This window comes from Hypanus sabinus, chromosome 13, assembly GCF_030144855.1.
Source record: "Hypanus sabinus isolate sHypSab1 chromosome 13, sHypSab1.hap1, whole genome shotgun sequence".
In the NCBI taxonomy this organism is placed as follows: Eukaryota; Metazoa; Chordata; class Chondrichthyes; order Myliobatiformes; family Dasyatidae; genus Hypanus; species Hypanus sabinus.
Window position 1 is genome coordinate 3093049 of NC_082718.1, and position 16536 is coordinate 3109584.

At 41.3% G+C, this 16536-nt stretch overlaps 1 protein-coding gene across 1 annotated transcript; it reads right to left on the minus strand.

Moving 5' to 3' along the window:
* Nucleotides 1–5284: 5284 nt before the first annotated feature.
* LOC132404296 (Golgi-associated RAB2 interactor protein 1A-like) lies at nt 5285–13471 on the minus strand. Its single transcript, XM_059988469.1, has 3 exons — nt 13283–13471; nt 7184–7353; nt 5285–5843 (listed from the first exon to the last, which is right to left on the minus strand). The coding sequence occupies exons 1-3, from the start codon at nt 13469–13471 to the stop codon at nt 5285–5287; spliced, it is 918 nt and encodes a 305-aa protein (XP_059844452.1).
* Nucleotides 13472–16536: the final 3065 nt, after the last annotated feature.

The window sequence follows — 16536 nt, forward strand, 5'->3', positions numbered from 1 at the left end:
TCACACTTGCCGTTTCTCATTGGTTCCTCCGTGCGCGAGCTATCATTGGTCCCAAACCGCCACGTCGCGCGCCCCGTTGTCTTGTTCTCACTCGCTACGTTGTCCAACCGGACGTGATGACGTCAGTAGAACCGTCTGCTTGTGGTCGACGTTTATAACTTTGTCTAATCCCGTTAGTATTCTGTTATTTACGCACTCTGACTCTTCCTGAGCAGTTTATTTATCATCTCCTGTCATTGAGCGCAACGTCTTATCCACTGGCTTTTCCTCTTCTGTGTCACTGCAAGAAATCTCCAAACATTTCTCAGCAATTCATTTTCCGTTTCATTTAGTAATGTTTCCTCAGGGGGCTGTCTTAGAAAATCAGCAAATATGAGCGTAATTGAGCTATCCTACTGCTCAGCGTGGTTTGTTAATGAGTTCTGCAAGAACTCCCTCCCCCAGTCTGCCATTTCACTTCTTCCCACCTGCCTATCGCCTGTCCCCGTTCTTTTCTCCTATGGTCTACTCTCCTCTCCTATTAGATTCCTTCTTCTCCAGCCCTTTACCTTTCCTACCCACCCGGCTTCACCTACCACCTTCCAGCTGGCCTCTTCCCCCTCCCCCCCACCTATTTATTCACACATCTCCGCCTTTCCCCCTCAGTCCTGAAGAAAGGTCTCAGCCCTAACTTGACTGTTTATTCCTTTTCATAGCTGCTGCCTGATCTGCTGAGTTCCTCCAGCATTTTGTGTGTGTAGTTTTGGATTTTCTGTATATATATATATATAGCTGTTGTCTAATGTATGAATCAAAAAATAGCAGGTAGGTCCAATTAAGTAGTTAAGAAAGCAAATGGTATGTTGACTCTTATAGTCAGAGGGTTGGAATTCAAGAACAGGCAGGTTTTGTTACAGGTGTAAAAGTGTTAGTGAGACCATACTTGGACCAACAGGCTCTGGAACAGCTTCTTCCAACAGGCCATCAGACTGATGAACTCGTGCTGATTTGAGTATACTCTATATTACATTGACTGTTCTATTTATTATAAATTACTAAGATTGCAGATTGCACATTTAGATGGAGACATAATTCCTCATGTATGTGAAGGTTGTTAAATAAAGTCAATTCATTCATACTCTGTGTAGTCGTGATGAAGAGTATTGGTCTGAAAGGTTGACTGTTTATTCCCCTCTATAGATGCTGGCTGGCCTGCTGAGATCCTTCAGTATTTTGTGTGTGTTGCTTAACATTTCCAATAGCTGCTGAATCTCTTGCGTCCCTCCGTAGTTTTGGTCACTTCATTGTAAAAGGCCTGATAGCATTAGAGGTAGTACAAAGGAGATTTACCAGGCTAATTCCTGCAATGATGAGTTTTGCACTGTTAGTAGAGGACAAGATTATACAAAATATCCAAAAATGGATGTTTTCTAATAGTAAGAAATCTTCATTCAAACCCTCTAGCAATAAAGACCAACTTGCATTCCCAACTCTCTACTTCACCTGTGAATTAGATTTAGTGAATTAGGTTTCTGGGCCATCAACATTTACCAATTTCTCACATTTAGAAAATGCCTAGCGTTTATTATTTTTCTATCAAACTGGATTACATCACTGTGTTAATATTGGACTATACCCTCTAGGAATTTACCCAAGTGCTAACCTATTAAAGAGGTATTTGACAGATTCTTTTATTAAACAGGTATTTCCAGTGCAACTTTCACCTTTTTCATGCATCCTGTGCTGGAGCTGACATGTAAACATGAATGGCACAGTGCAGAAGTAGCATTAATCGGTTTGCTTTTACTCGTACAACATCTGACCTGAAAGATGGGGAAGTATAGGAATTTTAGCATTTTCATTTGAGATTCAGGCACTGTTGGCTTGGCATACCAACATTTGATTATTTGTTTCTTTTTAGAGATACAGCCCTGTTACATACCCCGTAACTGGGTGTCTTACCAGCAAAGATAGACGTGTCTGTTGGAGTCTGGTGGTACTATTTTCAACAGTTTATTAGTAAAATATACAAAACAATATCAATGCAAATATACAGATAATACACATTAGCAATACTAAACCTAAAAGTGTGGGTATAATAATAATCAATAATACACAAGCTCTATCGTCTAGGGGATAATGTATTGTCACATGGAAGTATAAAGTTCAGTTCAGTTCATGCAGGCTGAGGTAGTTGTTGGTCGATGTGTTGTAATTGTTGGAGAGAGAGAGGGCGATCAAACAGTGACAGCTATTGTCTTGCAAACCTTCCTTTACGATCCTGATCCGTCGGTGTGTTGTTGTGGCCATTCGAGCATGACCCCTCTGTCCTTTAGCTAGACCGTTCTTCTGTGGTGGACTCATCACCCACGCAAGGGTGGACACACTCACAAGCCCCCATCGGCCTTGCTATAACCACTGTGAGTGAAATAGACCGATCCGTTCGGTCCCCGATGCCCCACACTTTCTTGTGGGTTTCTGATGCTCACTAGTGTGTCTCTTGGTGTGTCTGAGGGGTGTCACCCCAGACCTCATTTTTATCCCCACTCATGGGGTCTCCGGTGTCAATCAGTTTTGAATGGCTTAGCCCATCAAACCAGCCCACTCCGGCTGTCCACTGAGGAATTTTAATGAGCAGGATGGTACCGCATAAACAGCCCTCTCTGGAGCCGTGAGTCTTCCAGGAGTCATAATATGGTCTCTCTCCCCTGGTGTTATCAGTAGCAGATGTTCCAACTTGTTTTCCTCTTATCTGTGTCTCTCTCTCATTAGCAGCGTGGTAACAGTAACAGTTTGTGATTCTCCCAGGGGAGGGGGACATGGGCAACTCTGTACCCTTCTGCCCATCAGAGCTGTTCATCCTTTGTAACAGCCCAAAATAGGCCCTTCTGGCCCTTGGAGCCATGCTATACAGCAACCCACCAATGTAACCCTTGCCTAATCATGGGACAATTTACAATGACCAGTTAACCTACCAACAGTATGTCATGGGACTGTGGGGAAAAACTGGAGCACCTGGAGGAAACCCACATGCAGATAGGAAGGAGTGTACAAATCTGCTCACAGAGGATGCTGGAATTGAACTCCAAAGGCCGAAGTCCCAATCTGTAATAGCATTGCACTAACTCCTAAGCTACCATGGCACCCTTGCCCATCTCTAATTGCCCTAGGGTAGGTAGTGGTCAGATTTCCAAACTGTTCCAATACTTTTGGTAAATGTTGGCAGTTAAAGAATAATGAACAGCAATATTCCCTCATGTCAAGATGGTGTATAACTATCTTGAAAGGGGAAAGAATTAATTATGGACTTCAGGACAGGGAAGTCAAAAGAGCACACCCGTCCTCATCGAGGGATCAACAGTGGAAAGCATGAGCAGTTTCCAGTTCCTTGGTATCAACATCTCTGAAGATATAGCTGGGCGCAACATCTTGACAAAGAATTCATGACAGCAGCTGTATTTCACGATGAGACTTGGTATGTCACCAAAGACATTTCTGCAGATGTACCATGCAGAGCATTCTAACTTGTTGCATCACCGTCTGGTGTGGAGGGGTCGTAACACAGGATCAAGAAAAGCTGCAGAAATTGGTAAACTCAGCCAGCTCCATTGTGTGCACTAGCCTCCCCTGCATCAAAGACATCTTCAAGAGGCATTGTCTCAAAAAGGCAGCTTCTATCATTAAGGACCCCCATCACCCAGGACATGCCCTCTTCGCTTTGCTACCATCAAGATAGAGGTACAGGTGCCTATAGACACACACTCAACATTTCAGGAACAACTTCTCCATCATCAGATTTCTGAATGGACAATGAGCTCATGAACACTACTTTTTTTATTCTCTTTTTGCAATAATTTAATTTTTTCTTTTGTAATTTATAGTTTTTATTATTAAATATTACACTGTACTACTGCCAGGAAACAAATTTTATAACATATGCCAGAGGTATTAAATCTGGTTTTGATTCTGAACTTGGAGTTAGTATGCCTTTTACCAGTCCTATATCTGCTTTAAATTGGAATCTAATGGATCTCATAGAAACATTTCGAATGTTGAAAGGGTTGGACGGAGTAGATGTGGAAAGGCTATTTCCCTTGGTGGATGAGTCCAGGACAAGAGGCCACAGTCTTAGAATAAGAGGGTACCCTTTTAAAACGGAGATGAGGAGAATTTTTTTTAGCCAGGGGGTCGTGGATTTATGGAATTTGTTGCCACATACAGCTGTGGAGGCCCGATCATTGAGGGTGTTTAAGGAGGAGATTGATAGGTATCTAATTAGTCAGGGTATCAAGGGATATGGGGAAAAAGTGGGAAATTGGAACTAGATGGGAGAATAGTTTAGCTCATGGTGGAGTGGTGGAGCAGACTCGATGGGCCGAATGGCCTACTTCTGCTCCTTTGTCTTGTGATCTTGTGAATCAGGTTTATGGTCACTGTCGTATGTTGTGAAGTTTGCTGTCTTGTGGCAGCAATATAGTGAAAGACGTTTAAAAAAATTACTACAGGTTACAAAATAAATAAAAGTGCAAAAGATGAATAACAAGGTAGGATAAGTATTGCATTTCTGTGACATATTGTATTGGCCCTAGACATATTTGATGGGATTGCATAGAAAGAGTTTTGCTGGGAATTTCTTTACATGTTCTGGCATGTGGCAGCTGTAACTTCAGTGACATCCTGGATACAGTACATTAACATTGGATTTTCATGAAAGCTATAGGGACCCATCATGGATGGTGTCTTGAGGAAATTTGTGTGGCACATTGAACAATGGCTGTGTCCTGATCTAGGAATGTTTGATGGGATATTTTGGAGTCATTTCTCAGCTCCCTCAAATAGCCTCTTTCTTGTCCAGAAACTATTTGATGGATTCTTGTTACCAGCTATATTTTAATCTGGTTTATGTGGCATTTAACTGCAGAGAGTTAGCCTATGTGAAGTGCAGACAACCTTATTCTCAATCACATAAAAACAGTGGCCTTTTATGTTTAAGAAAAGCCATAACAACTTATTTATTGTATTCCAAACACTGAACACAAAGCACAGTAAAATACATAGTTACATCATGTCAGACCAGCCTCTTAAAGTGAAACCCCAATTGAATGTAGGTGGTTGTGAATTATGTACATCTCAATTGATTACATTACCCTACAATAGTAATATGGAATTGCTGGATAAATTAGGAAAATTTGTCTGATGCAGAAATTATTCAAGGAGGCGAAAAAAATTATATGGGGACATTTGTGTTAAATATATATATTAATATTAAACAAAACATGCTTTCCAGTATAAAAGTAAATTCAGACTATCTCAGTCCAACAGCAATGAGGCTACTCAGCCTGGAGAGTGGCATTAATGTTGGCCTGTCACGTTCCCAGAGTCCATAGTATGTGCGGTCTTCGTTTTCTGCCTCAGAGGTGTTGGTCTCTCCTCCTCCGCCTCCTTCCCCTCCACCTCCTCCTCTTTCTTCTTCACCCTTTTGTTGTTCAGTCACCCTTAGCTTTGGTGGGATATGTAGTGTCAAGACTTGATTACTTCTTTTCCAAACTTCTATTTTAGAATTTGATGTATTGTTGCTCCCAATGGGAATGTTCCGGCAGGATTTCTGAGAATTGATGGTGGATGTTGAGGAGCTCCTTGAATCACACAAGGAGGTCTTGGGAAGATTGACATTGGGATCTTTGAATGTTGTGGAGAGTCCAACATGAAGTATGCAAATAAGTTCTTCCCAGAGCTTGAAGACTTGGTGAGGGTGCTTGTCCTGGAGCTGGAGGTAATAGGTGCTTTGATTAGCCAGGGTCAGCTTTAAACAGCGACTGACATTCTTGTGTATGCTCAGTCTGACTAACTTCATGGGAAGCAGCCTTTCAAACAAAAACAAAAACAAATCAAGAATTCATCAGAAAATCTTTTCTGATACTTTTTTGTTGATATATTTTGAAATATATCTAACAGAAGGCTTGGCCCTCGGTGCAGAATGACCAGATTAGAAGAGAAAATGAGGGAAATCAAGAGCCGCGGGGATGGTACCCAGAGATACTCTCATTGTCTTTGGAATCTTATTCAATTTCCCCACGATTGAGAGCAATTAAGTAATTTATTATTGGTAGGGACTGGTACTTTGATTCTGTATTCAGTGGATAAAATCAGACCATTGTGCAGAGAAAGAGCATATAATGAAAACTTTTTGTTACAACCGTCCATGTCTCTGACTGAGTGCTGTTTCAGATATATGGCAGCAATGGTGATAAAAACACTATAGTATCCTATACTCCTTGATTCTATCATTTAAACAGCTCTATCATTGGGTTCTGGGACAGGGCCACCACTAATAAAAAGCACAGCATGAATTTTCTCCCTTTGATGGTACTGGATGACTTCTGAATGTTATTTGTTAGATAACATGATATCCCTTAGGTCCTCAATTTTAATAGAGGAATTAACCCATTTGAAAGGGAAGTAAAAATTTGGACAACTGTTAATTAGAAATTGTTGAAACTCCACAATGGAAAATGTAATTGCTCCAATTTTTCAATAATATAGACTTCATTTGTTTCTTACTTTTGTATTTTCATTTTGCATCTTAAAACTCATTGCATCTTTAAGATGTATATACTTTTGCACAGTACTGTATCTACTAATTGTTTAACAATATAAACAAAAACTTAAGTCCAGCAGATACTGCTGTTTCAAGGGCAAATAGAGGATGGAGATTGATGTCTTTCCACTGTGTTCTTCAAATCAAATCAAAATGAACCCACTTAGGAAATGATATTTAAAAAAACAGCTTGCAGTACTGTGAAAATGTCTCAGGCACCCTAGCTACTGTGTTTAAGAGTAGAGATATTTGAAGGAGAAGCAAGGACATGTTTTTCCTACACAAAAGATAGTGAATATCTGGAATGAGTAATTGCAGAGCAGGTGGTGGGACAGACACAATTACAACATTTAAAAGAAATCTGAACAGCACAGGTATAGAAGGATATTAGCAAAATATGGACAAATGGGAATAATATTGATTGACATCAACAAGGTGGGCTGAAAGGGCCTGTTTCTCTGCTGACCCTGGAGCTATCTTTAGCGTCTCTATTCCTGCAAAGTTAGGACTGGAACCTTGTTAATTCACAAAAATCTGTTCTGAGTAACCTACAGACATTAAAAGATCTAATTAGCAATTTAGGAAAGCTATCTCTATCACTATCACCTGGTTATCTTCATGAATCCTCCTCCTCCCTCTGTTCTCTTGGATTCATTGTCCCTTCTGGCAATGATCAAGATATTTGGAAGAGGTAGCAATGGAACAGATGAAGTTACTCCCAAAGTCAGGAGTGTCGGGATGTTGTAGATATCCACAAGGTTTCCACGTCTACTCACCTGCATATGAGTCAAATTTAAAATGGTCAAAATGTCACCTTTCTGGCAGAGCTTTCCCACCCCCAGTCTCTGTGTGCAGCATGTTCAAGCAGTTGAGAGAGATGGATTAAGAGCTGCTGCAAACCCTGGTGAACCTCAAAAATAAATTGTCATTGAAACAGCATGAATGAGCACCCAAAAATGACATTACACAATTATGAGTTCTGAACTTGAAGCATCTTATAACTGTAACAATATTGGCATTTGAACACTAGTTGCAATTGGCATAGATTATTTGGATTCAACCACCATCACTAAAATGATATCTGGTCATTTACCACATTTGAAATCCAAGCACAGGCAAGCATAAAGGCTAAGTCATTATACATAGCTCCAATGCCGTACTTAAAGTTTGCTGATGACACTACTGTCGTTTTCAGAATCAGTTAGTTAACTTAGCAGCAGCAGTTCAATGCAATACGTAATATAGCAGTGGAAAGAAAATAATAAATAAAATTTAAAATAATAGTAAATAAATAGGTAAATCAATTACAGTATAATTGAACAGATTAAAAATGTGCAAAAACAAAAATATTGTATATTTTAAAAAGTGAGGTAGTGTCCAGGGGTTCAATGTCCATTTAGGAATTGGATGGCAGAGGGGATGAAGCTGTTCCTGAATCGTTGAGTGTATGCCTTCAAGCTTCTGTACCTCCTACCTGATGGTAGCAGTGAGAAAAGGGCATGCTCTGGGTGCTAGAGGTCCTTAATAATGGACACTGCCTTTCTAAGACACCACTCTTTGAAGATGTCCTGGGTACTTTGTAGGCTAGTACCCAAGATGGAGCTGACTAGATTTACAACCCTCTGCAGCTTCTTTCAGTCCTGTGCAATAGCAACCCCACCCCACCCATACCAGACAGTGATTCAGCCTGTCATAATGCTCTCCACAGTACAACTATAGAAGTTTTTGTGTGTATTTGTTGACATGCCAAATCTCTTCAAATTCCTAATAAAGTATAGCGGCTTTCTTGCCTTCTTTATAACTATGTTGATATGTTGGGACCAGGTTAGGTCCTCAGAGATCTTGACACCCAGGAACATGAAGCTGCTCACTCTCTCCACTTCTGATCCCTTGATGAATCAGCACATAGGCTGGAGATTGAAAATCTGGCTGAGTGGTACCACAACAACCTCTCACTCAATACCAACAAGTCCAAGGAGTTGATTAACTTAAGGAGGAGGAAATCTGAGGACATGAGCCAATCCTCATCAGGGAATCAGAGGTGGAGAAGATCAGCAACTTACAATTTGTCGGTGTTATCATTTCAGAAGGTCTATTATCATTTCAGCACGTAAGCGTCCATTACGAAGAAAGCAAGGCTGCACCTCTACTTTCTTAGAAGTTAGCAAAGACTCAGCATCCCATCTAGAATTCTGAGAAACTGAAATGGATGTGTGGTGGACAGTATATTGACTGGTTGTTTCATGGCCTGATATGGAAACACCAGTGCCTCTGTACAGAGAGTAGTGGATATGGTGCAGTCCATCTTGGGTAAAGCCCTCCTACCACCTCCCCAACCTACACGGAGTGCTGTTGCAGGAAAGCAAAATCCATCATCAAGGAGCCACTATTCAGGCCATGTTCTTCTGTCACTGCTGCAAATAGGAAGAAGGTACAGGAGTCCCAAGACCTGCACCACAGATTCAGCAAGAGTTATTACCCCTCAATCATCAGGCTGTTGAACCAGAGGGGATAACTTCACTCAACTTCATCACCACACCACTGACATGTTCCCATAATCTATGGACTCACTTTCAAGGACTCTTTATCTCACGTTCTAGATATTTGTCGCTTATTTATTATTATTAGTTTCTCTTTCTTTTTATATTTGCACGGTTTTGGTTTTCGTACATTGGTTGTCAATCTTGTTGGATGCAGTCTTTCATTGATTCTACTGTGGTTTTTTTATTTACTGTAATCACCTGCAAGAAAACTAATCTCAGGGTTATATATGATGACATATATGTACTTTGATAATAAATTTACTTTGAACTTTGACAGTCATTGAAGACTACTTTGTGATGTCATGAGGAAAACTGTTTCAAACTAGATCATGTTGTTGTGACATGATCAAAATTGATGAGCTGCTGGACAATCCGGTGCTTCGTGAAACAAAGTACCTTGAAACTGAAATATAAGATCAATTAACTTAATTGCAGTTACTTTGGATGACATTTAGTTAATATATACATTAATGATCTGGATGATGGGGTGGTAAATTGGATTAGTAAGTATGCAGATGATACTAAGGTAGGAGGCATTGTGGATAATGAAGTACATTTTCAAAGCTTGCAGAGAGATTTAGGCCAGTTAGAAGAGTGGGCTGACTGATGGCAGATGGAGTTTAATTCTGATAAGTGTGAGGTGCTACATTTTGGCAGGAATAATCCAAATGGGACATACATGGTAAATGGTAGGGCATTGAAGAATGCAGTAGAACAGAGTGATCTAGGAATAATGGTGCATAGTTCCCTGAAGGTGGAATCTCATGTGGATAGAGTGGTGAAGAAAGCTTTTGGTATGCTGGCCTTTATAAATCAGAGCATTGAATATAGGAGTTGGGATGTAATGTTAAAATTGTACAAGGCATTGGTAAGGCCAAATTTGGAGTATTGTGTACAGTTCTGGTCACCGAATTATAGGAAAGATATCAACAAAATAGAGAGAGTACAGAGGATATTTACTAGAATATTACCTGGGTTTCAGCACCTAGGTTACAGGGAAAGGTTGAACAAGTTAGGTCTTTATTCTTCAGAGCGTAGAAGGTTGAGGGGGGACTTGATAGAGGTATTTAAAATAATGAGGGTGATAGATCGAGTTGACATGGATAGGCTTTTTCCATTGAGAGTAGGGGAGATTCAAACAAGAGGACACGAGTTGAGAGTTAGGGGGCAAAAGTTTAAGGATAACACAAGGGGGAATTTCTTTACTTAGAGAGTGGTAGCTGTGTGGAACGAGCTTCCTGCAGAAGTGATAGAGGCAGGTTCGGTATTGTCATTTAAAGTAAAATTGGATAGGTTTATGGATAGGAAAGGAATGAAGGGTTATTGGCTGAGTGCGGGCCAGTGGGACTAGATGAGAGTAAGTGTTCGGCACGGACTACAAGGGCCGAGATGGCCTGTTTCCATGCTGTAATTGTTATATGGTTATAATAAAATAAAAATTCTCTGGACATAATGTATACAGAAATAGGGTTTGTGACAAATATAATCCCCTTCCCTCACCGTTGCCCACTAACCTTCTGCTGGTGTACTGACTCTAACATGCCCAAGTTAAGCCTATTCTTGGTGATGAGTTAGGTCAGGGGTCCCCAACCTGGAGTCCATGGATCCCTTGCTTAATGGTATTGGTCCATGGCATAAAAAATAGTGTGAACCCCTGAGCTAAGTGATCCAAATCATGCACTAACAAGTGTGCCAGCAGGGACAGTGGAGAAATAGGGCGGTACAGTAGGGTTGCTTTACATTGCCAGCCATCACTGATCGGGGTTCTGCTCTCTGTAAGGACTTTGTGCACTCTCTCTCTGACCTCATGGGTTTCCTCCCAAGTTCCAAAGATGTATGGTTAGGATTACTGAGTTGTGGACCTCCAAGTCATCTGTCACTTTCAGCTGATGCAGAACGAAGCCTGCTTTTTACAAAAGGAGAATTTGCATGTCGAGACTTGGGTTTTATCAGCTTTTGTGATTCCAGATCATATTTCATGCCTATCATCCAACCATTGCACATTCAGACCCTGAGTCACTGGCATTCTCTTTGCAAAAGCTTCCAGATGTTATTTTCCAGAACTTCCCAATTACTCAGAGTTCAGAAGACAATGTCTGCCTCACTTCACCATTAGCTCAACTCCCTTAGGAAATGTGATTGTGATGGGGAACTATAACTTATTGACTTGAGTTAAAGTTTTAAAAAAAAATAATGTATTTGGAATATAGTGTTAATAATGGTAACTATAAAACTGCCAGATTATCATTAAAAGCATATCTTGTTCATTGCTGATTTTTGGGAGTGGAGGTGAAAATCTGACTAGATCCACCAACGTGCTTAATACTTCACTACCTGTTTGGCTGGGAAACATAAAGAACATTGAACAAATAATGGTATTGCTAACGATATCCACAAACAAATCAGTGAATTTGCTATTACAGGAAGCATGGGTTATTGATCCAGGAGACATAAGATTCATTTCAACAAAGGTAGCCTGAAAATTTAAATGCAAATGCTTGAATTTGATTAAAAAGTTAGTATCAGCAATGGTGATTACAGGGGATGATGATAATATTGAACAGTCATTGATTTCATTAATGAACTTCTGGCAAGGAAATTGCCTGGGGTAGCATGGTGGAGCGACCGGGTTCAATTCTCACTGCTGTGACGGCATGGGTTTCCTTCAGCTGCTCTGGCTCCCTCCCACAGTGCAAAGACGTACCGGTTAGTAGGTTAATTAGTGCTTGTAGATTGCCCACCTGTTTTGGTCAGGATTAATTCTGGGGATTGCCAGGTGGTGGGGCTCGAAGGAGCAGAAGAGCTGATTCTGCACTGTATTCGATAAATAAATGGAGAGCTGTATGTGACTCCCAGCCTGTAATGTGATTGGCACTTAACTTCCAACTATGATGCTTAAGCAAGCTGCTTCTTTCAAAAGGCATTGAGGAATGGAAATGAAGCTTATCCTTGAGAATGATAATCTGACCACAAGTCCCTACAAAGGATCGTGGAGACTGTTGAGAGGATCATTAGGATCTCTCTTCCACCCATTAGAGATATTTATCAGGATACTGTGTATGCAACATTGTCAGTGATCCCTTCCATCCATCCAACAATCTCTTGGTGGGGTGGGAATGTAAAGATATGTTTAGTGGTAAGGACCCTTTGGAGATGGCGGAAGTTGCAGAGGCTAATACGGTGGTAGGTAAGGACACATGGAACTATCACTATTGCGATGGCATGAAGATGGAGTGAGTGTAGATGTACTGGAAATGCGGGAAGAATGGGTAAGGGCAGCATCAAGAATAGAGAAAGGGAATCCCTATTCTTTAAAGAAGGTAAACATCTCTGATCACAATAGCATGTTTATAGGAGATAGGGTAGGAAGAGGTATAGTCCAGATAACTATGGGAATCAGTAGGTTTATAAAAGATGTTGGTTGACAGTTTGTCTCCAGAGATGGAGACAGTGAGATGAAGAAAACTGAGGGAGGGGTTAGAGGTGGTCCGTGAATTTAAAGGCAGGGTGGAAGTTAGAGGCAAAGTTGATGAGCTCAGGAAGCCACACCAATACAATCATCAATAAAGCAGAGGAAGAGTTGAGGAGGCTTTGAACATAGACAGTTCTACATAGCTGATGAAGAGGCAGACATAGTTTGGACCCATGTGAGTGCTCATGGCTACCCCTCAGGTTTGGAGAAAATGGGAGGAAATTTCACCTGATGCCTCAAAGAATGCCTCAGGCTCCAAAGCCTGATATATCTGAGACTTTCTACTTATTAATGCTATAATATTATACAACATAGTTATAAGAGTTGTCTCAGTAAATTTATTATTAACTTCATGAATTTAGTTACATAGTAATGTTAGAAGTTTGAAATATTGAACTTGGTGACAGTAAGAACAACTTGAACAAACAAGTTATTCAGGAAATTTTAGTTCAGTTTAGTTCACTGTTCAGGATAGGAAGACAAATTATCTGTTGGTTTTTCAAAATAATGTGGGATCTGTTTTTATGTGTACTGGATAGAGCTAGTGGAATTTGGGTTTGAATCATTTTGAAAAGACTAGACTCTCTAACAGAGTGGTCTCTTCTCCTAAGTTCTTTGGGATGTCAGCCCAATTTTTATGCCAACGTTGACCATGAACTCAAGAGCTGTAATAGATTCTGGTCTTTGTACCTGAATAAAGTCGCTTTCAAAGACAGCAGACTGAGGAAAGAGGTTATATTCCATAGATCGAAGGAGCTTGTGCAGAGATCCTCCCTCCACTCCAAGCTCTGCAGGGCTGGGTCTTGAATGTCCAGCGGCAGAATTGACAACTTCTGTACCTGTGAAGAAGTCACCTCTATGTGAAATTGATTGATCCATTTTCACTCTGCCCCTCTTGTGATTCTCACACCAGTTCTCTTCTCAACTTACTGCACTTCTCTTGTGCATCTGGCAGGTAGTTTCCTTTTCAACTAGCCATCACTCCTGTAATTTACAGCTGATATTCACACACAAGAAGGATTGTAGTTACTGGTATCAAACATTAATAGATCAGGATCTTTTCAACTGGGACAATACCAATTTAACATCAAACGTTACTCAGATCGGGTTAATTAATGAGATGACAACAGCTGGACATGTCATAATGGATGTCAGGGGTGCATCACATTTCCATTGTGATCATAGACCCATATTGGAGTGGGAAAGCAGAAAGACAGCATATTTCATATGTCAGTTATCAGATGTATTCAGTTTTTATTGATAGTTACCCTCTGGTCGAATCTGGTGACTCAACTTTAAAAAAGCACTGGAGATGTGTTTCCTGCCATGGGCCACTGATGTGTCCAACTAGTCCACTTTTTCATACACAAATACGTTTCTGATCAATCTGCCAAGCTGGACCATGTTAAACCTTTTTATTATAGTCTATAAAAATCTGAAACCTTCTTTGACCATCCTCCTTCCTCAGACATAATCCTTTGTTTAAATATCCATACTGACCACTTTGCGTCTTTCCACACAGTTCCTACCCTAATCAACCTGCTGAGTCCCCACTCCAGATTTCAGCATTTCCAGATGCCTGTGACTCCAATCCAATATCCATTGATAGCTTAAGGCTATTGAAGCTAGCTATTGGATGGGAGGGGTGGGGAGCATCCTTGATACAATAAATACACTCCTTGATGCCATGTACCTTTATAAAGTGGCCACTGAGTTTATGTCAGTAGAATTCTGCTTCTGTAGCCCATCCACTTTCAGGTTCAACATGTTGTGCATTCAGAGATGCTCTTCTGCACACCACTGTTGTAACATATGGTTATTTGAGGAACTGTCAGTTGAACCAGTCTGGCTGTTCTCATTTTCATTTTTAGAATCTTTTTATTGATAGATAATCTACAGCTATAGAATAATACAAAACTTCAACAAATTAATATGTCTGTTCTCCTCTGACCTCTCTCATTAACAAGCTGTTTTCACCCACAGAACTGTCACTAAGTTGATGTTCAAACAACACACACAAAATGCTGGTGGAACACAGCAGGCCAGGCAGCATCTATAAGGAGAAGCAGTGTTGACGTTTCGGGCCAAGACCCTCCGTCAGGACTAACCGAAAGGAAAGATAGTAAGAGATTTGAAAGTAGTGGGGGGAGGGGGAAATGCAAAATGATAGGAGAAGACTGGAGGGGGTGGGATGAAGCTAAGAGCTGGAAAGGTGATTGGCGAAAGGGATACAGAGCTGGAGAAGGGAAAGGGTCATGGGACGGGAGGCCTCAGGAGAAAGAAAGGTGGGGGGGGGGGTGGAGCACCAGAGGGAGATGGAGAACAGGCAAACAATTAAATATGTGGGGGATGGGGTACGAAGGGGAGGAGGGGCATTAACGGAAGTTAGAGAAGAATGTTCATGCCATCAGGTTGGAGGCTACCCAGCCGGTATATAAGGTGTTGTTCCTCCAACCTGAGTTTGGATTCATTTTGACAGTAGAGGCCATGGATAGACATATCAGAATGGGAACGGGACGTGGAATTAAAATGTGTGGCCACTGGGAGGTCCTGCTTTCTCTGATGGACAGAGCATAGGTGTTCAGCGAAACGGTCTCCCAGTCTGCGTCAGGTCTCACCAATATATGAAAGGCCACACCGGGAGCACTGGACGCAGAATACCACACCAACCAACTCACAGGTGAAGTGTCGCCTCACCTGGAAGGACTGTCTGGGGCCCTGAATGGTGTGAGGGAGGAAATGTAAGGGCAGGTGTAGCACTTGTTCTGCTTACAAGGATAAGTGCCAGGAGGGAGATCGGTGGGAAGGGATGGGGGGCACGAGTGGACAAGTGAGTCGCGTAGGGAGCGATCCCTGTGGAAAGCAAAGAGAGTGGGGGAGGGAAAGATGTGCCTGGTAGTGGGATCCCGTTGGAGGTGGCGGAAGTTACGGAGAATTATACATTGGACCTGGAGGCTGGTGGGGTGGTAGGTGAGGACAAGGGGAACCCTATCCCGAGTGGGGTGGTGGGTGGATGGGGTGAGGGCAGATGTGCAGGAAATGGGAGAGATGCATTTGAAAGCAAAGTTGATGGTGGAAGAAGGGAAGCCCCTTTGTTTAAAAAAGGAAGACATCTCCTTCGTCCTGGAATGAAAAGCCTCATCCTAAGAGCAGATGCGGTGGAGACAGAGGAATAGTGAGAAGGGGATGGCATTTTTGCAAGAGACAGGGTGGGAGGAGGAATAGTCCAGGTAGCTGTGAGAGTCTGTAGGCTTATAGTAGATATCAGTAGATAAGCCATCTCCTCTGTAGGCTTATAGTAGATATCAAGTGGATGTGTTTTGTTTCTCTTGCACAATTCTCTGTAAATTCTGGAGATTGTTGCATGTAAAGATCTCAGGAGATCAACAGTTTCTGAGATGCTCAAACTATCCCATCTGGCACCAACAATCATTTCATTGTCAAAGGGACATTGATGTCTGATCTGAATAACAACTGAACCTCTTGACTCTGTCTGCATGCTTTTATGCTTTGAATTGCTGGCTCATAATTGGCTAATTGGATATTTGCAGTAATGAGCAGGTGTACAGATGTGCCTAATAATGCGGCCACTGGGTGTACACATTATGTTAATTGACCCTCACTCAAATTATTTGTTTTTGACTTACAAAAATATCAGTTTACGGACAGTTCTTAGGCTCAGAATCCTTCTGTATATGTTTAACTACTGTTGCTGCAAAAAGAATCACAAAATAGTCACAGTCAGAGGCCTTTTGGTTCTTTGACTATATGTAGGCTCCATTTAAAAACATTCCAGTTAGTTACCTTCTCTTGACCTCGCTCTATACTTCTGCATATTATTTCCATTCAGATATTCTCTTGATCTCTTTTGAATTTGCTTTTACTCTAGCCCTGGCTGTGAACTTCAGATTTGCAAGAACAATTTTTCTGGAATATGAGAGTGA